Here is a 20,564-nt window from a genome sequence, read left to right as displayed (position 1 = left end):
AAAAAAAAAAAAACAAAACGCGGCGGCTCATGTTTTGGCCGTCAGCTACCGGTGTGGATGGGGTAAGTTGTAGCGCCACAAAGCGCATAGCGGCAGGCGCCAGTACCAGAAAGGGCGTGCTGGCACTTCGCTCGCTGGGCAGGTCAATAAAATACAGTAGGTCGTGCCTAAAAGCATCGTCATGGGCGCAGCCATGTTTGCTGACGGCATCACGCACGAACCAATGAACGCGCAGCTTCCGAGAGCCTCGTAAGAGCGCCTGGCGCAGTGCATTGCAGGTGGGTGTATCCGCTCGCCTTTGTAAACTCGCGGCCGCACAGGTGTTCTGTGGCCCGGAAACTCTCAAGCTCAAGTGCTCACCTGTAGGGGGCGAAAAAATCAACCACGGCGCGTTTCTGCTTCAAACACCCAGAGTGGATCTACTAACCTCTCTCGCCACCCGCGCTATTGCACTTTTTTGTAGAAGCGCCTTCGTCGAGGCCAAGTTTTGTTTTAAAATGATCAAATACTACATGTTTGCGTACTGCTACACATAAAAACATTTTGTTCTTCTGGCAAGTAGTTTTTGGTAATTATGTGCTGCGTTAATAACTTTTTGTAATAGTTTTTGCTCCAGCTGACTCGATGTCAGTAGCAGCCTATCGACATCCTTATCCTCATTTCAAAGTTTGAGGCGGCTAACAGTTGCGACGACAAGTAACGGCTCGCGGTACGTTCAGAGGTGTCTCGGACTGTTTCGTTTCTCCGTAAATATTTCGAGCCTCTGCCGACCGGCACATTCTTTCTCATTCTGTTTATTTGACTCGTTCAAATGCTTCCGCGAAGGGCATTCGAGTGACTTTCGGGGAACGAAGCGACCGTTGAAGCTTTCATCGGATGAACACCCGTTGCAAGCCCGGGCCGGTGAGTAGAAACCACTTCAGTTTTTTAAGGATGGTTGCTTGCGGGGCTAGTTGGTTCATTTCAACATATGTAGTTTTTTTTTTTTTTGGCCAATGACTGCGTAGGCGTCACACGGTGGCAGCGCATTGCAGTATTAAATTTTAAAACTGTTGAACGTCTCAATCTGTAACCGGAAAAACGTGCGTTACTTGCGGCGTGCATGGCTTCACGTGGGAACGAGTCGCTAACTCAATAGTTAATTCTGAAATTCTATCACCAGGTAACACCAACCAGGCCGTTGCGTTAGAAAAAGGCAAATAAATCACTGTCGCCTCGCATGTGTATTCTTAGCTAGCCCATATATTAGTGCAAAAAACCTACTAGTTAATAATTTACTGCAGTCGCGTTTGAGAAACATCACATAATTATGGGTCTGGTTTTGCTATAGTGTGACAAAGGAAGCGTCATATAAATGAGAAATACTTATTTTTCCGCCACAGCCTCCTGGCCCACCTGACATGGAAGCAAATGTGTACAATGGGCAAGGAACCTGCTACATGACACGCCTTGTAAAGAAGCTGCCCTGAGTGATATACGTGTTATGAGGTACCACTACATATATGTATAAAATACTGCTGTTTACTAATTAACTGAGTTTATTTGTTTACTTTGGAAAATTTTATGCCTTGATTTCATGCACTGATATCTGGTGATGTTACTTGTTTTTTCAGACTGCCATGCAATGACAGGATGACTACCCCCGAATGTCCACTCTGCAAGCATGTTGAAACATCTGAATGTCCACTACAACAGGTCATCTCTAACCTCACACATGTAATGCTGTATTTGTGAATGTTTTACCGTACATATCGTGGAGAGGTGCTTTAGATTGGCTGCAAGCATTGCCTGCCTACCGTGGCATGGAATCTACACTTCAATAATGTTGAAACTGTAACACTATTAGTTAGATTGTGTGGTGCTGCTGAGCTCAACAACACACTGTTTGATCCCAGCCACTGTAGCCATATTTCGATGGGGGTGAAACGCTAAGACGCTTTTGGTTTAAAGGTTTGTTCTATTCGCCTGCACCACATGATCCATTTTACAAAGTGCTGCACCTTGCCGTTCGTTTCAGTGGTGCAGCAATGACATCTTCTAAATCTTGCCATTCATTTCAAAAAGCGCAGGAGAGGTACAGCACCAAAACTATTTCATGACTTTCCTGTACCTTCTGCTCTGATGGCGCTGGTTTGGTGCAGCCGCTCGCGCAGCTTAACAAACAACATAGCATTAGATGTAGGTGCTGTACAGACCTGTATAAATGCGGCGTGTTTTGCCAAGATGTTTGTACCTCATTAAATTAAGCGAACAAAAATAAGGATTCCACCTCGTCAGCACCTTGTCATTCACTTCTGATGCCGCACCGCTGAACTCCTGCCACACAAGTTCTGAACTTCTCGTGCACAGCTGTGAACCAGTTCGGATTGGTGCAAGTGAACTAAACTGGCCCTTAAAAGATGGAAGCTTGAAAATATCAAAAATATGTTAACATAAGGGGTCAAAGCAAATGTTTCGACAAGCATTCTTGTCTCCTGTGAGGCTACAATGTCATTTGTTTGAACCCCTGGAAGCCAGAATCAATCTAAATTTGCCCACTACTGTACGACTCACGATCACTTCATAGTTGGCAGGTGAATCATCGAAAATTATTAATTGCACTACATAATGAACACACCCACAGTGATGGGCATTAACAGGCTTTCCGACATTTAGTTGTGCCTTGTGACAGTTTACCAACAACATCCAGAACTGTTTTGTCTTAATTAACTGCGTTTAGCTCATACAAGTTTGCAAAAAGATGCACCAAAGCTCTGAAGACTGCACTCAATTGCTTTAGCTTTACACATCTTTAGCTTTGCACATATGTTCAATGGGCTCCTAAAATAATAAATCATAAAGGTGATGAGCAGTTGCAGCACAGCTCCCTCAAAGACGTGAATGCTGTCATGAGGAGCAAGATTGTGTTCATTGCATGTGGTACTGTTTTTTTTTGGGGGGGCAGAAAAACGTTCGAGATTACTTTGTGCACATCTGCTTCTGTTGTCATAACTATAGTGTCTACCACTACGAAGTGAAATTATGTGCACTAGGGTCATGAAAAAAAAAAATCTAGGAAATCGCACAGGTAGTTGAAACATACATGATCTTCACTTATCTACAGCCACACTGCAAGATAGTAGGTATTTCAAGTCTTAACCTCTAAAAGTAGCAGGGAGAAAACGTCATTTTCAACCACAAGTATACTGAAAAAGTGAACACAATAACAAGTGTGTAATAAATGTGACCTTTATTGATCCAGTATTCGGACAGATTCACATCATGTACCACCAATTGATTTCAGGAGTGCTTGCTTGTAAGAGAGTACTGAAGTTCTATGGATATGTCTATGCAAAAAAAGAGATTGTGCTCAGGGCTGAGCAGATAGTGTGATGTAAGAGTACCAACAAAGATTTACAAAATTGTACAATGCATACCTGAAGCTTATTTTCTTAGAATTGGGCCTTTTAGATCTGTAAGCACACACCTCATAAGTGTCCCTTTAGCATACATGTCCGTTGCATACTCAGCAGACTGGTCATTACCTGCGACGAGAAATTCTAGCTGTGGTAACTTTGTAACTTAACTCTAGCAATAAATGTAGCAAGCCTGAAATATTTTTAGGCCCATCCCCTAAATACATAATACCTATGATATGGGCTCACGGCTGAGTATTAAAACTAGTGCCTACGCTCTCGACACGACGCGACATTGCAGAATTGTGAAGTACTCAATGTAGCATCGCAGAGTGAGAAAGATTCAGAAATGCACGCATCCGCAATTGCTTATTTAACAAATTTAGCAAAACTAAATTGCTCTAACTGCGCGAGCTATCTATCGGCAATGTGCAAGTTTCCTTCCCGATTCCACATCATGCATTCGCTTCAAGATCAACACTACGGGGCAAGCGCTGCATCTGACGGCAGGATCGGACCCTTGTTCGAGCGCCGCAACACAATGAGAGCGACGTTCATTCAGCGATTTCGATGTTCGGTTATATGCATATGCTTGTTAGCTTTCAAGAGTCTTTACACATGGGTTGAAAGCTTTCGATATGTATGAGTGACTTGTTTTGTTCGGACCCGACCGTATACATTGATTGTACCGGCTTGAACACTCCCAATAAACGATGCAAACCTTACTTGATTGACGTTGTTTTTCCCAGTCGAGGCCAGCTAGGTCCCCTAGCGATAATTACAGGCGCGAAACGCGATTGGGCAACGAAAAAAAAAAAAAAAAAAACCAGAGGAAGCGAGCAGCGCCACGGAGGAAGGAAAAGGTAAGGAGAGGCCCTGACGTCACTCGTTGTGAAGCCGCGATGAAGCCGGAAGTCGGCCATATTGAGTAGGCAAATTCTCCTCTCTTGTTTACATATGAATGCGAAGCAGAAGGCGCGACTCCCTCTCCGGCTCGAAAGCACGTGGGCTGCGCAGCGCGTGCGTCGTGACGATCCGAAACTAATGGAACTGGGCTCATCACTCAGAGCCAGCGGGACACCTTCAGCGAAATCGCTTCGTCCGAGTAATAACAAAGTGTAACAGCTCGCTGACAACGAAGCAACTACGAAAGAACTCGCGCTAGATGCACTGACAGCGGCGAGTGCTTTCACGTCATTAATTCAGCAACTGTACAGACAACACGATCGGTCGTGCGCCTTCTACGGTTGCATTCCGCCACGCGACTGACGCAGCGTCCTGCCACTGTGTCCGTGTTCCGCGTGAAACTCACCTGCGTCAGCATTCTGCGGCCGTGGTGACATTGAACACGGTGCTAGTGACAGTTAAACGTGGTTGCTGTTACGTTGAGATTACATGCAATGCGGGTGGAGAGTGTACCTAGCGGAACAGAAAAGGTGTTTTAATACGCACATGCAAGTTGTTACTGTACACACACAACACGAAACTACGTATGTGCACATGGTCCTCACGGCGTCTTGCTGGGCTCAACAGCGTCGTCCGTTGTCACAAGCAGGAGCACTGCTCAACCGTCACTGACCTGCAAGGCGTTCGTCGTCATTCAGCTTCGTCATGGTGCCCAACGCCATTTCGCTGAACACTAACTGCTTCATCCGCGTCATCCGCCGCACGACACATGGATATGCACTTGTTCTACGCACTGTTGAAACCCCGTGATGGACAAAGAGATTTGTAAACGTTGCTAAGAGTAATGTAACAGCCAGACGAACACTGCGTAACCAATAACGCGGCGCAGAGCACAGATATTGTCCGCCACGGCTCAGAACGAGACCTGGGGAGGCACACATTCCGCCGCCAGCCGCGGCCGCTCACTGCTAGACCAGCTTCACTGCGCAACACGTAACCATAACAACGCCGCCATTGTGCCTACTGAATATGGCTATCGTGATGTCATTTCCGCCACATTTTTTACGCCCTGCGCCGGCTGGGCACGCCCTCTCCTTACCTTTTTCCTTCCTCCGTGGAGCAGCGCGAACCAGCCGCGGGCTTTTCCACTTGCAGCAAAAAACACGACCGGCTTTACAATTTATAAAGCCGGTCGTGGCAAAAAACAAAAAATATGCGTCTGTTTATTGATGATGATAGTACTACTAGCGCTATCTCGCCTCGCGGTAATGCAGTTTAGTACGCCGCCGCTACGTATTTGCATGTTATTTTGATGCAACAGTTTGGTACAGTTTCCGTTCTCTAATCTGGAAGGTGGCCACGCCTAGGTGCTCTGTGGCGCGGCCGCGCGTTGTCGTCGGCGACACTGGCCGCTCGTTGTTCCCGTCGCAGCTGATCGGCCCCGCTGCGTTGTCATGTGGGACGAACCCCTGAAACGCTGCCGTTCCTCGGCCCTGAATAGCCCGTTCCTCGTGGAGCGTGTTCAAAACTATTTCGGCGTTTACCGGTTGTCGGCGCCGAAAAACGACTCCGTGCCCAACGGCGTGCAACGCAACGGCTACACAAGTGCGGCGGTGGTGGGTCACGCCTCAGTGCCCTGCCGCGTCGAGCTGCCCGTGTGGTATTACGTGTTCCGCTTCGGATCGCTGTTGGGTTACGAGGCATTCTACGCGACGTTCTTCCCGTTCATCCTGTGGAACTGGGACGCCGTGGTGTGCCGGCGCGTGCTGCTCGTGTGGGCGCTGGTGATGTACTGCGGCGGGCTGACCAAGGACCTGTTGCGCTGGCCCCGGCCCGCCTCCCCGCCGGTCGTCCAGCTGGACCGGGCCTACGCGGCCGAGTTCGGCATGCCCTCCACGCACGCGATGACCGGTGCCTCCGTGCCCTTCGGGCTGCTGCTCTGGACGCAGCAGCGATACCAGGTGAAATATAAATAAGGCCAAAACACGTAAAACAACACCACGCTTGACCAAAGCAGCACATCACCCGCCCTGGAGAGCTTGCATTTTGATGCATGCCTAAGCAAGAAAGAAGGCGCAAACAAAAGAATAAAAAAAATAATTCAGAACAGAAACGATCAGACGGCGCAATACGCTCCTTATAGCTAGCTGTTTATAGTGCGTGGTCGATATATATATATATATATATATATATATATATATATATATATATATTCGTATAGGAAAGAAGACGCACGTACGAAGTTATTTTATTGACGTTTCGGCCGTGGGTCCGGACTTCATGGATGAAGGCCGGACCCACGGCCGAAACGTCAATAAAATAACTTCGTACGTGCGTCTTCTTTCCTATACGAATAATATTTCCCGGACCCAGCATCACTTTTGTTTTTGGTATATATATATATATATATATATATATATATATATATATATATATATTGTAATGAATTAATGAATCTGAGTAACGGACGCTCTGCTGGCAACGAAGAAGACGATGATGATCGGTGGCTGCAGTAGTAGCTCGCGCACGCCGCTCGCCATTAGCCAGACCTGCCTGATAAAGGACATTTTGCCAAGCTACGTCTGACCCTTTCTCGACGTACAACACCTCTATTTTAAGTGGTGGAGGAGCCGGGGTTCCCATCAACCTGGAACTTCGCAATCGGACGCTACCCTCACCGTTCACCATGACTGCTCCGGGCCCTTCTCAAGCTGCCTCACCACCAACAGTCTACTGTACTGGCGTGCCTCGGCAACGCGACCCACCAATTTTTCGCGGCAACGATGAACAAGACGTCGAGGACTGGCTCGTCGAGTACGAAATCGTAAGCGCTTCCAACAAGTGGAACGCCTGCGACCAGCTCACAAACGTGCGCTTTTACCTCGCTGATGTGGCCAGCCTCTGGTTCAAGAACCACCAAGGCGAAATTACCAACTGGTCCGCCTTCAAGACCACCATCTCCGCGGTCTTCGGCCGTCCCGCCGTGCGCCGGCTTCGCGCGGAACAGCGTCTCCATAGTCGAGTCCAGCGCAGGGACGAGACCTTTACGAGTTACATTGAAGATGTCTTGTCCCTTTGCAAGCGCGTCGATGAATCTCTAACCGAACGCGACAAAATCAAGCATATCATCAAAGGAGTTGACGACGACACCTTCCAGATGCTCGTCGCTAGGAATCCACAGACCGTCACCGATGTTGTCCACCTCTGTCAGGAGTACGACGAGTTGCGTAAGCAGCGTGTCTCGACGCGCAGGGCCGCAGAAGATACGGCTGAAGTTTCCGCCCTCGTACACGACGTCGCTGCTGATCACACCGTCTTACTCCCCCAAATCAAACAATTCATTCGTGAGGAAGTTGCGCGTCAGCTTTCTCTTGTGGCCGAAGCATCCGCGCCAGTGACCTCGTTAGACCCCCGTCTACGCCAGGTCATTGAGACACAGGTCACGCAAGCACTGCCTCCATCGCCACCTGTCCCTACACCGCTGACCTACGCTGCCGTCGTTGCTAGACCCCCAGCCCCACCTGTCTCTGGCGCATACCGGGGCACCGGGTCCTCCTACCCTACGACGCTGCCTACATACACGGCACCCCATCCCGTTTCGCCCCCTGCACCTTCTGTCGTTAACCCATGGCGCACCTTGGATAATCGACCCATCTGTTTCGCATGCGGTTTCGTGGGACATATAGCACGCTACTGTCGCCGTCGCAACTTCCAGCCTCCAGACCATGGGAATTCTGCAAATTACCAGGCTGCCCAGAATCCCCAGCGACCATCTTCTCCTATCACCGACTCATTGTCCCCACGACGCCCCGTCGATTCTCGCCGGTCATTACCACCCCGTCGCCGATCTGTCTCCCCGATGCTTCGGCGCACGAGCCCCGCTCGAGAGGAAAACTGACAGCCGCAGTTCCGGAGGCAAGAACTGCGTCGTCGTCGAACTTTCTAAGACCTCCTCTTTGTCCGTCCAACGAAATTGATGTGCTAGTAGAAGGTGTTGCTGTACGTGCACTTGTCGACACAGGCGCCGTCATTTCTGTAATTAGTGAAAAACTGTGTCGCGATTTGAGAAAAGTTACAACGCCGCTTACGAATCTTGCTCTGCGTACAGCCACCTCCCATTTCATCGCGCCAACAGCTCAGTGCACAGCACGCGTTCTTATTCAAGATGTTTGGTACGCCGTCAACTTTGTTGTTCTCCCACGTTCATCTTACGACGTGATACTAGGATGGGATTTCCTTTCTACCCATCAGGCCCTCGTCGACTGCGCTCGTGCTGAACTCACGTTGACGAATCCGTGCCTTGATATCGACCACCACAGTCCCTCGAAAGTGTTTGCCGCAGCTGACGTCCGCATCGCGCCGTTGTCCGCCGTCCTAGTGCCTGTGTTTTCCCCTGCTGCCACTAACTCGACGCTCCTGTTCCAACCAACTATAGCTAGTGTGCGACACCGAACCATCGTCCTCCCGTTTGCCGTCATCAAATTTTCCAATGGTTCGGCGGTACTTTATGCGTGCAACGTTTCTGCTTGCCCGTACATCCTGCTACGCGGTGAGTGTCTGGGAAGCCTCGAGACCTTAAATTGTATTTTCGAAGACCCGATCAATCCAGACAAGCCATTTCTACCGACTTGTGCCATTACACCCGCAACTGACGCTAATGAACCTATGGATGTATTCCGCAAGTCCATCGATTGTAACCTCACGCCTGGGCAGCAGAAACAGCTGATCAAGCTCCTACAGCGTTTTCGAGCCTCGTTTGACCACAATCAGCCTTCCTTAGGTCGAGCGTCATCTGTTGTACACCGTATAGATACCGGTCAAGAGACGCCATTACGGCAGCGTCCATATCGTGTGTCAACTACCGAACGCCGTGCCATCAATGAACAGGTTGACAACATGCTGACACGTGGCATAATCGAACCGTCAAGCAGTCCCTGGGCCTCTCCAGTTGTGTTGGTGAAGAAGAAGGACGGATCCATCAGGTTTTGCGTGGACTACCGGCGTCTCAACCGAATCACGCGCAAGGATGTCTATCCGCTGCCACGCATTGACGATGCCTTGGACTGCCTACAGGGAGCCGAATTTTTCTCTTCTTTAGATCTCCGCTCTGGATACTGGCAGGTACCCATGGCAGAGGCCGATCGTGAAAAAACTGCTTTCATCACGCCCGACGGGCTTTACGAATTCACAGTGATGCCCTTCGGCCTCTGCAACGCGCCAGCTACTTTCGAGCGGATGATGGACTCTATCCTTCGAGGCCTCAAATGGAACGTTTGCCTTTGTTATTTAGATGATATTGTCGTCTTTTCAACTGATTTTGCAACCCATATAACCCGCCTCGAGAAAGTCCTCGCGTGTATTTCTGCCGCGGGGCTGCAACTGAATCTGAAGAAGTGCAATTTCGCCGCTCGAAAGCTTACGATCCTTGGCCACGTGGTTTCAAAAGACGGCATTCTTCCTGACCCTGCCAAACTTACAGCCGTTTCAGCGTTTCCCAAACCGACCACCATGAAAGAGCTCCGAAGCTTCATAGGCCTTTGCTCTTACTTCCGGCGCTTCGTCCGCAATTTCGCGACGATCATCGCTCCTTTGACCAAGCTCCTCGCCGGCTCCAGAGACCTTTCAGCCTGGTCTGCCACCTGTGACGACTCTTTCAATGAACTGCGCCGCCTCCTCACGTCGCCGCCTATTCTGCGACACTACGACCCATCGGCACCCACAGAGATCCACACCGACGCTAGTGGTGTCGGGCTAGGCGCTATTCTTGCACAGAAAAAAGACGGCTTCCAAGAGTACGTGGTTGCCTACGCAAGCCGAACTCTTAGCAAAGCCGAAAGCAACTATTCTGTCACTGAAAAGGAATGCCTCGCCATTATTTGGGCGATAGAAAAATTTCGACCTTACGTGTACGGGCGCCCTTTTGACGTCGTGACTGACCACCACGCCCTCTGCTGGTTGTCGTCATTGAAGGATCCAAGCGGTCGCCTCGCCCGATGGGCATTACGCCTCCAAGAATATAATATTCGCGTGGTCTATCGCTCCGGCCGGAAACATTCGGACGCAGACGCCCTATCCCGTTCGCCTCTACCCCCTGACCCGGACTGCTGCGAAAGTATAACCTGTGATGCCACTGCCGTCACCATCGCCGACATGCCATCTGAGCAACGCAAGGACCCTTGGGTTGCTTCGATTCTAGACATCCTGGCTGGGCGGACGGCTTCCCCCCCTTCTCGCACGTTGCGTCGGCAAGTGGAGCACTTCGCCACTCGCGACGACGTGCTGTACCGACGCAACTACGCACCCGGTGGACGTCAGTGGCTACTCGTGATTCCACGTCATCTGCGATCCGAAATTTGTTCCACGTTTCATGACGACCCCCAATGTGGCCACGCAGGTTTCCTGAAGACTTATTCTCGCATACGTCTCCGGTATTACTGGCGTGGCATGTACCGTTTTATACGACAATACGTTCGGGCCTGCTCGACGTGCCAGAGACGAAAAACTCCCCCTTGTCACGCCAGCGGTACCTTGCTACCCTTACCATGCCCATCCCGACCATTCGACCGCGTCGGCATCGATATCTATGGTCCCCTTCCCAACACTGCTGACGGTAACCGCTGGATCATAGTTGCCGTCGACCATCTCACGCGGTATGCCGAAACTTCATCCCTTTCCTCGTCTACAGCAAAAGACGTTGCGACTTTCGTTCTTCACAACATCGTATTACGTCATGGAGCACCTCGGGAGTTACTGAGCGATCGTGGTCGCGTATTCTTGTCAGACGTCATCACAGCATTGCTGCGTGAGTGCCACGTCGTTCACCGCACTACAAGCGCCTATCATCCCCAGACCAATGGAATGACAGAGCGCTTCAACCGCACCCTTGGTGACATGCTGTCTATGTATATCTCGTCAGACCACTCCAATTGGGACCGAGTGCTCCCGTTTATCACGTTCGCTTATAATACCGCCATTCAAAGCACTACTGGGTTCTCTCCTTTTTTCCTCCTTTACGGACGCGAACCTTCTTGCACTATGGACACCATTCTTTTGTATAAACCTGACTCCTCAGAGTCCACGACTTTGTCTCAAGCCGCTACATACGCTGAGGAATGCCGCCAACTGGCAAGAGCATTCACAACCCAAGACCAAGGACGCCAAAAGCACCACCATGACGCATCAAATAACACCACTTCCTACGATCCAGGTTCACTCGTCTGGCTGCATGTTCCCTCTGCTACACCTGGCCTTTCTACCAAGTTGGTCCCCAAGTATCACGGCCCATATCGTGTGCTACAAAAAACGTCACCGGTGAATTACCTCATCGAGCCACTGGAACCATCTTCTGACCAACGTCGTCGTGGCCAGGAAATTGTCCACGTCTCGAGACTTAAGCCCTGCTACGACCCTCCCGTGTTTACTTGTCCATAGGTCGCCAGGATGGCTCCTTATTTCGCGGGGAGTAATTGTAATGAATTAATGAATCTGAGTAACGGACGCTCTGCTGGCAACGAAGAAGACGATGATGATCGGTGGCTGCAGTAGTAGCTCGCGCACGCCGCTCGCCATTAGCCAGACCTGCCTGATAAAGGACATTTTGCCAAGCTACGTCTGACCCTTTCTCGACGTACAACACCTCTATTTTAATATATATATATATATATATATATATATATATATATATATATATATATATATATATATTGTTAGGCAAACTGTCGTTTCTTTCGGCGAAGAACTAAGTTCTAGTTCCATCACAGTCTGTTCATAATCACTGTACACGCAGATTTTTACTACACCTTTTCGGTGCAGTGAATTTCTTGACTTTGTGCTATCAATTCTGTTTGTGCCCCATGAAATTCTTAGTTACGCATTATGTTCCATTTGAACGTTTTCTGGTATACTTTTTTTTTTGTGCGTGTGATTTGCTGTATGGGTTTGATAGTTTTGTTTGTAGATATTACTGTACTTTTCAAACTGCTATTCATGTGATCTACTTGATGTAGACACTGTTCATGCATTCTCATAATCTTTCTTTGACATTGCTTTGACATTCTCTGCTGTTAATTACTCGCCACGTCACAGTAGGCCAAAACATCACTATCTATCACTATCACTATCAGTGTATGATAGTGATAGTTCACGTGTCAGGGGCCCTTGATATACCATGCCTACTTAAGAAAAGCGCATTTTTGTATCGTGTTTTCCCTGATGAAAGCCGGTCTCTGGCTGAAACGTAGGAAAAATTAAAAGTTTTCATTTTGATCGTCCTCCACTTTTTAGTGTATATATATATATACACCAGATTTTTTGAACGTCATTCACGCTGGACCCGACGTATTGTATGCTAGAAAGAGACGACGAAACTTTCACGGAAGCGTCTTTACTTAACGTTTTCAGCTGGTGGACCAGCCTTCGTCAGAGTAATGTGACAAGAGTTCATACATGGCTTTAAAAGCTCCTTTCAATAACAGGTCAGCGCCATCAAGACAGCACGCAGCCTCATTCCGCTTAGCCCTGTTGCCGGAAGATTTTACCTGCTCCCAAAGATACACAAGTCAGGAAATCGAGGCCGTCCCATTGTTTCGGGCATTCGAACAGTAACAGAAAACATATCTCGTTACACTGAGAGTTTGATAAAATTTCTTCTGCCCACATTCGCTTTCTTTGTTAAGGATACCAACGATTTTCTCAATGGAATATCACACCTAACAGTGCCTGATGGTTCGCTTCTGGTGACGATGGACGTCACCTCCCTCTACAGTAACATACCCCACAAGGGCGGTGTACAGGCTGTTTTAGATTCATATGACTACTCCAAATCTGACAAGCTAATTAACACGTCAACTCTCGAAACACTGCTTAAGCTCATTCTCGAGTTGAATAACTTCGAATTCAATGGCTCTCATTGCGTACAGATCAGTGGAACATCGATGGGTACAAAGATAGGCGCTACGTACGCAAACATCTTCATGGGAGTGCTCGAAGACTCGTTTCTTAAGAGTATGCCACTAAAGCCTGAGCATTTCAAACGCTACATCGATGACATATTTTTTATTTGGACACATGGTGAAACAGAACTTCTAAACTATAGCGAAATTCAACCAGGCACATCCCGCTATAACATTCTCCCATAGTTACTCACCCTTGTCTGTAGCCTTTCTCGACGTCACGATTACCATTTCCCATGGACGCCTAATTACGAAGCTTTTTAAAAAGCCAACCGATAATCACCAGTTTCTTCATTTTGAAAGTAGCCACGTGCGCCATTGGAAGACTGGAATTCCATATTGCCAGGCACAGCGCTTTAGGCGCATATGCTCTGAAGATCAAGATTTCAATTCCTGCTGCCATGATCTGAAAAAGAAGCTTCTTAAGCGAAAATACCTGGAAAAAATTATTGACGACGCGATCGAATGGACTGTTTAAAAGGTAGCATAAAAAGCAATGGGCTTCAGTCAGCCAACTTAGTACTAACACACTCAGCGTCCATCCCCAAATTTCAAGGTATACTGCGTAATTACTACAACATCCTCACCCAAAGCGACAGACTAAAAGCGGTCTTTCCTGAGCCTCCTCGAGTAGTGTATAGGCGCTCAAAAAACATAGGTGACATGCTGACATCATCTAAAATTGCTACCACTAACCGTACTGGTTGTAGCCGCTTCAACAAACCCCGTTGTAAAGTTTGTTCTCATATAGAACTGTCATTAACAGCCACCAGCACATCTAACCAATTCATTTTCACAATTAGGGGAAGCTTTAATTGTGATTCATCCAATGTAGTGAATTTGCTTGAGTGTGGCACCTGCCATATGCAATGGATAGGCCACACTGAAACCCCATTCAGAATACGTTTCAACAATCACAGATCGCATGCCAAAGCCCAACCAAACCTTCCATTATCAAAGCATGTGAACATGCCCGGCCACTCACTTAGTAACCTCAAAGTCACGATACTAGAATCGGGATTCCGCACCAGCCATGATGGTGAACTGCGCGAATCATATCTCATTCATAAATTTAACACTGTTTCAGCTCGAATAAACGAAAATAAAGGAAAACTGACCTGTCTTTCACTAGGTGAAGAGCGATGATGCACTGGTTTCAAATTGTACCGCCTAAATTACACCTTCTATGTCTGCCCTTTTTATTTTTTAAAATTTATCTTCCATCATTTCACAGTGGGGCTTTCATTATACGTTCACATATCACTAAGATTGTTCTTATGCTGCCATGTAATGTCATTACACCACTGCGCTTCTACATCTCTTAACTACGTATAAGCTAGGTATCACGTCACAGTACATGTAAGGGAATCTTCAACCATATCTTCAGTATGTGTGTACTTTTCTGGTTTTCCAGTTTTTTGTCCTTTTTTTTCTTTTTCTGAAGCACGTGACATTTTATGATGCGCATCGTAATGCTAACCAGCGCAGATGGCGCTGACCTGTTATTAAAAGGAGCTTTTAAAGCCATGTATGAACTCTTGTCACATACTTACGAAGGCTGGTCCACAAGCTGAAAACGCTAAGTAAAGACGCTTCCGTGAAAGTTTCGTCGTCTCTTTCTTGTGTATATATATATATATATATATATATATATATATATATATATATATATATATATATATATAACATTTGGTAATGTGATTTTTGGATTGATTGATATGGCTGCACTCTTGCCTTGATTTCAGCGTACAACCTTCTTCTAGTTAATTCTTCCCACTTAAAGTCTATTTTGCCCTCCCTGTCCCTAAACACCACTGCTTTGAAAAACTTTGCGCCATCATCCTGAACTATAAGGTAAAGCCCTTTACAGAACATTATCAAGTGTTCGGAAGTTTCCGCGTCCTCTCCACACGCACTGCATACCGTGTCCACCCTTTCATATTTGGCGTGATAAGTCTTGGTTCGCAATGGTCCCGTCTTGGCCTCAAACAGTAGAGAACTACCCCGAGTATTATCATAGATCATTTCCTTGGCAATTTTCTGCTTAAAAGTTCGATAGATCTCTAGTGCGGACTTCTTAATCATGCCAATTCTCTACATTTCAGTCTCTGTTTCCTTCACTTTCTTCTCAGCGGATAGTTCTTTTTGGTTTGTCACCTGCTCTTTTCTAAGTATTTACCCATAAATTTTCTAATTCGTTTCCTCTATTTTGTATCGACATATTCCTCATGTACAAGCAGCTGAAAACCTTCCTAGCCCCTTGCTTCTCTCCAATTTCTCTCAATCGCTTCTCAAACTTTATCTTGCTGATGCTTCCCTGCCCTTGAATGATATCCATCATTCCAAATAACCTTGTATTTTCTGATTTGGTGTATTCCTGTGAGCTCTCAAAGCAAGCTTACCTATTCCACAATGCTTAATTTCTAAATCTTGCTTGAACCTCGGATCTTATGCACAAGAACACATTGCCAAAAGCCAGACCAGGAACTATGACACCTTTCCGAATTTCTCTCACAACATCATACCTATTGTATTTGCACAGTACCCTATTTTTCATCACCGCTCATTCCTGTTTCCTTTAGTCGTTATGTATATTTCGTGTTCCCTTAGGTACCCGGTCCCGTTGCTTATCCATATGCCCGGGTATTTGTATTTATCTGTTATCTCTAGTGTAAACTCCTGTATTCTAAGCTCACTAACTTCGTTATCATTAAAAATCATGACTGCTGATTTTTCTCACTGAATCTGAAATCTAACTTATCTCCCTCATTACCGCAGATGTCCATCAACCTCTGCAAATCTTCCTTGTTGTCAGCCATTAGCACTATATCTTCTGCATAGATTAATGCTGGTAGTGCCTGATCAATGAGTTTTCCTTGTTTGACTAAAGAGAGGTTGAAGCCAAGTCCACTTGCCTCTAATTTGGCCTCTAATCCTTGTAGGTACATCATGAATAACAAGGGTGACAGTGGGCACGCCTGCCTAAGTCCACGTTTCACCACTGTGGGCTTGGATACCTGTTTTTCCCACCTTGGTAGTTTTATATATTTCTTTTAAACGATTAGTGACTACATTCCCCACACCTAGTGTGTCCAGTATTCCCCACAAGGTCTCCTGATCCACGCTATCGTACGCTCCCTTGATATCCAAAAATGCTAGCCACAGGGGCCTGTGTTCCTTTTCTGCTATTTCGACGCACTGCGTCAGTGAGAACAGATTGTCTTCCAACTTCTATGTGCGCATTCATATCTCCTAGTATAATTATCTCACGCTCTCCTCCTAATTCCTCAATGTCCTTTGATATACACTCCACCATTGCCTGGTTTTCCTGTCTGGCCTTTGCTGCCGTCCACAAGTACACCAAACCAAGGAGTGCATTCTGCCCAGCTACTTTCCTTTCTAACCATAAATGTTCCATGCATCCATGCTTATCTCTTTGCCAACACATACTTTTATGTATAAATGCCCCAATTCCACCTCCCCTTTTTCTGCCTTCTGTTCTATTGCACTATTCCCATACATAGTCAGGATTTCAAAGTGGTTGCTCGATGTCCCGAAGTTGTGTCTCCACAACCCCATATACCATCAGCTCCTCCTGCCTTAACTGTTCTATCATCTTCACTTCAACCTTTCCTGCCGCCCTGCTTGTTGATATAGCCTTTGTCTGATTTACGCTTACGTCGATTTGCTCCCTTGCACTTAGGTCGATTTTTTTTTTCTCCCGCGGACCTCGTGCGGCTTGCATATTGGTGGCCCTTTAGAATCGACTTTGTCTACACTGTTGGCCTCAGGGCATTGGTTCCAACTGGGGCTTGACGACCCGTCCTATTACCAAGCCTCTTGCCCGCCGCACCGCTGTAATAAATGCCAACTTGTGCAAAAGGGGCGAGTGCCGGGCTTGTACACGTCTTGGTTCACCTCCATTGTGCTGTATCCGAGCTGCCGGCTCATACCCCTCCCCTGATAACACAGTTAGCCTTCACTACCCTCCTTTCAATCCCACGAGACGACCCCCGGACCTCTGGGACTGTGCATATGGTAACATGCACACTACTTCCATAGGCGTCCGGAGTCTACGCCTCCCGTCCTTTGTGTCTGAATGTTCTGACTCTCGCTCATCAGGACATCATTGGGCCCAGCATGAATAATGACGAGATTTTCGTCCTCCATGCTGTCGTCTACAACCTCCTGAGCTTTAACTAGTGCATCCACCATCCACTTCTCTGACTGGGCCTCCACCCTCACTCTCCTATATTCCTTTACTGTCGTGAAGATGCCATCCCTAACCCTGGCCTTATTAGAGTCCCTCAGGACTAGGACCCTTATTCGCTCCAATTGTTGGCTTCCTGTTTGCGATGGCGCCCCTCTTTGCTTCACCCGCTTCTTTTTCTGCCGTGTGTCCTGTGTTCCTGCCCTGCTCGAAGACTGCCTTGCCACCGAATTGTATGTTCTCGGAGCCTCCCTTCCGTGGCCAGACACTCTGGCTCCTTGACCTCCCTTCTTGCCTGTTCCTTCCCGTCTGTCGCCTTCTCCGCTGCCCATGCCTTCCATTTCACACTGCTTGGGGCCTGGGCAAAGTGCCATTAGCTCCTTTACCCACTACTTGAGCTCGGTCCGCCCTTCTCGTTGTTTTCAAAGGTTGCCCTCATTTTCTCTAATAGGCTGGCGGCAGCCTTCTCTCGCTCACACGATGCTCCGAGCTGTTTTTGGAGCTCTATCCTCTGCTCCCGTTACGCCCTAAGCTCCCCCTGAAGCCTCTCGATACTAGCCTCCATGCCCAGCACGGCCGCCTTCATTGCCTCGCACAGCCTGCACACTCTACGCCTCGGTCAAATTCATGAATGCTGTCTCGACTGAGTAGCACCAGCGCTTGCATTCTCACTCACTCTTGCCCGTGGTTTTCCTAGCTTCCTTAGCCATCGCCCGCCCGGTCATCGGACCGAGCACCTGACAACCCTAAGTTCAACCCTTATCCCGCTATCCAGCCGTCTCCGCCAACTTTACTACCTCAACAACTGTTTGAAGCTGCCGTCTACACCATACACACATGTGTTCAGTTTCACTAGTAGCTTCTCACAAGGCCCATTTCGTGTTTGGGTCTTACCCTTGTATTCACAAACGCTCCTTCCCTCAAGGGCTTCTCTCGACTTGATGAAGTCAAGGCGGAGCGTGCTCCTCCACTCAAGGAGCCGCTGCATTTTGTGAACGCTCCTCCACACTTCTTTTGTCAAGTTAAGCCTTGGAAATGCTCCTTTCACCTAAGTGAACTGCATGGACGAATAAAAGTGCCTGATAACGAGAGTATTTGTAATTGTGGTTAATAAAAACCTATCTCTGTATAATAAATGAATGCTTTTCTTAATTATTATTTTTTAGAAACTGACATCACAGCAAAGTGCATGCATCTAGAGTGGTAGCGTGCTTTTCGTAAGCTTTGAGCCGGTAGAATTAGCAAAACCTTCGCTTCAAGTCTGGCAACAGTCTCACCCAGGGAGCTGAAATGAACAGCTGCTGGCGTTTCATCTGCTGCTGAACATTTCTATCTGCTTAGTTCATTTCGTCTCGTATGCATCTAATAATTGCAGTTTATGTTTACAGTAGTGTTTGCATGTGTGTTGTTGAGACCCTACTTTCACCGGGGTGGCTATCGAACTACGTGAGTGATGATAGGAAGCGCAATAGATGGTTTGTTGCTTTGTTTACTTTCGCTTTGCTGAGAGCCTCCTGATGACTAGTGTATCCAACAAACGGATAACGTGGTGGAATTAGTAATTTTTACTATATATCACATTACATTAGCGTGCTTTCAGAATTCACTACCAAATTGTATGGAAGAATTACTTGTACGTAAATTCGTTCTCGGTGCGGTTGTACGTGCACAGTTCCTAATTTCATGGGACTGTGCTATCGTTATTTTTCTCATTTACTGCGAATTTCAACGTGGCACTTTCATAGTTGTTCCTTTGTGTGTAATAGGAAATTTGGAAGACAATGCTCACAAATGCTATTCAAGGTTATACCAGGATAGTCTTAAAAAGTAGGCATAGTATACTCAAGGCTGAGCATTAGAATTAGACTGCTACGCAAGTTAAAAAAAAGCAATCGTGTGCCTTTCTTCAACTAATGTTATTGTTTTCTTCAATTAGCAGTGCAGTCGAAACCCGCAATAACGAAATCGCCGGGGAAACCGGAAAATTCCGTTTTCGCGAGGATTTCGTTGCTGCGAGTGATACGGCCAGCAGAACGGAAATTTATTGCCAGAAGTCAGTCAACTTACTTTGCCGACCCTTGCCATGCAACAACTTCAAAGCTCTCCCTTCGCACTGGAAAAAGTCGTCCATTGCTACGTCGTCGTCATCTGCGCCGAAGGAGCGAAGGGTGTCCAGCGCATCCAAAACAACCCGCAGGTTAGGTTTCTCCACGTGCATCTCTTCTCAGTCCTCGGTGTCGTCAGCTTCGCGCACGCTTTCGATAATGGCCTTGTCAGTCACTTCCTCGTACACGACTACGTCGTCATCGGCGCGAACGAAGGCATCAACGGTGAGTTCATCTGGGATGTCAATGTCGATGGCTCGAAGTTCCCCCCAGGCATTGGTCAGGGATAGAGGCACTGCACTGCCACCACTCTCGCCGTCAAGTGCGCCTTCTCCCTGTCCTTCCTCATTTATTCCTCCTCCTCCTCCTCCTTCGTCCAAATCTTCGTCTGCTGAGGCCAAAGTGCAATCCGTGCGTGATGATTGCACGGTGGTGGTGAAGCCCGCGTGATCATTTGCCATCGCCTGCTGCAGTGTGGCCAGGCATGTTGCCGGACACAGACCCCATCGCCGACTTAAGTAAACAAAAATGGCGGTACCCGTGCTAGCGCTGCAAAAGCAGACCTTTACGAATTTTGAGTGCGCATAACACGCATATGGGCATATTTTCGACAGTTACGCTTTGGCGGGAGGGTAAAATAAAGCCCGCACTGTGGTAAAAAATTCGTTAGTGTGGGATCGCTGTCCAAAAACATTTCTTTGCCGTGAGATACGTAATACATGGGCTTCTATAAATGTTTGCCGGGGATCCGGAAATATTTCGTTGCCGCAGGGATTTCATAGTCGCAAGGTTTCGTTATTGTGGATTTTGTCTGTATATATAGTCGGTTAACAGTGTATGTTTGTGTGAGTGTGTGTGTTTCAATTTAAAATTTTATACTTCCAAGAATGCCTCAGAGTAAGCAGTCCTTTTTTTCTCCATCTATCTTCCATTCCCTTTGCATTTGTGGATGCCCCAATAAGACAGAATTGAATAGACGTAACCTTCAAATCTTTGT

At 47.5% G+C, this 20,564-nt stretch overlaps 1 protein-coding gene and 2 long non-coding RNA genes across 11 annotated transcripts in view; 2 read left to right on the top strand and 1 right to left on the bottom strand.

Moving 5' to 3' along the window:
• Positions 1 to 467: 467 nt before the first annotated feature.
• LOC142783852 (uncharacterized) lies at positions 468 to 3,222 on the top strand. Its single transcript, XR_012888526.1, has 3 exons — positions 468 to 903; positions 1,383 to 1,488; positions 1,614 to 3,222. It is a non-coding gene; the product is annotated as an uncharacterized LOC142783852 (long non-coding RNA).
• LOC142783853 (uncharacterized) lies at positions 3,211 to 5,439 on the bottom strand. Its single transcript, XR_012888527.1, has 2 exons — positions 4,122 to 5,439; positions 3,211 to 3,524 (listed from the first exon to the last, which is right to left on the bottom strand). It is a non-coding gene; the product is annotated as an uncharacterized LOC142783853 (long non-coding RNA).
• A 174-nt stretch (positions 5,440 to 5,613) lies between these two features.
• Positions 5,614 to 20,564, top strand: part of LOC119168190 (sphingosine-1-phosphate phosphatase 2) — a 325,637-nt gene continuing 310,686 nt past the window's right edge. For 4 of the 9 annotated variants that reach the window (XR_012888520.1, XR_012888521.1, XM_075882536.1 and 1 more), the window contains exon 1: positions 5,620 to 6,262. Coding sequence is in view for 6 of the 9 variants with exons in the window: in XM_075882536.1 (XP_075738651.1) it covers positions 5,756 to 6,262 (507 nt within the window). In the remaining 3 variants the exon portion in view is untranslated. Of the gene's footprint in view, positions 6,263 to 20,564 lie in introns of all 9 variants that reach the window. The other 5 variants (XM_075882538.1, XM_075882537.1, XM_075882539.1 and 2 more) reach the window with 4 other exon arrangements.

The sequence above is a fragment of the Rhipicephalus microplus genome, unplaced genomic scaffold (genome assembly GCF_043290135.1).
Source record: "Rhipicephalus microplus isolate Deutch F79 unplaced genomic scaffold, USDA_Rmic scaffold_12, whole genome shotgun sequence".
Classification (NCBI taxonomy): Eukaryota; Metazoa; Arthropoda; class Arachnida; order Ixodida; family Ixodidae; genus Rhipicephalus; species Rhipicephalus microplus.
The sequence above is the reverse complement of the archived record's forward strand: the minus strand, read 5'-3'. Positions and strand labels throughout refer to the sequence as shown.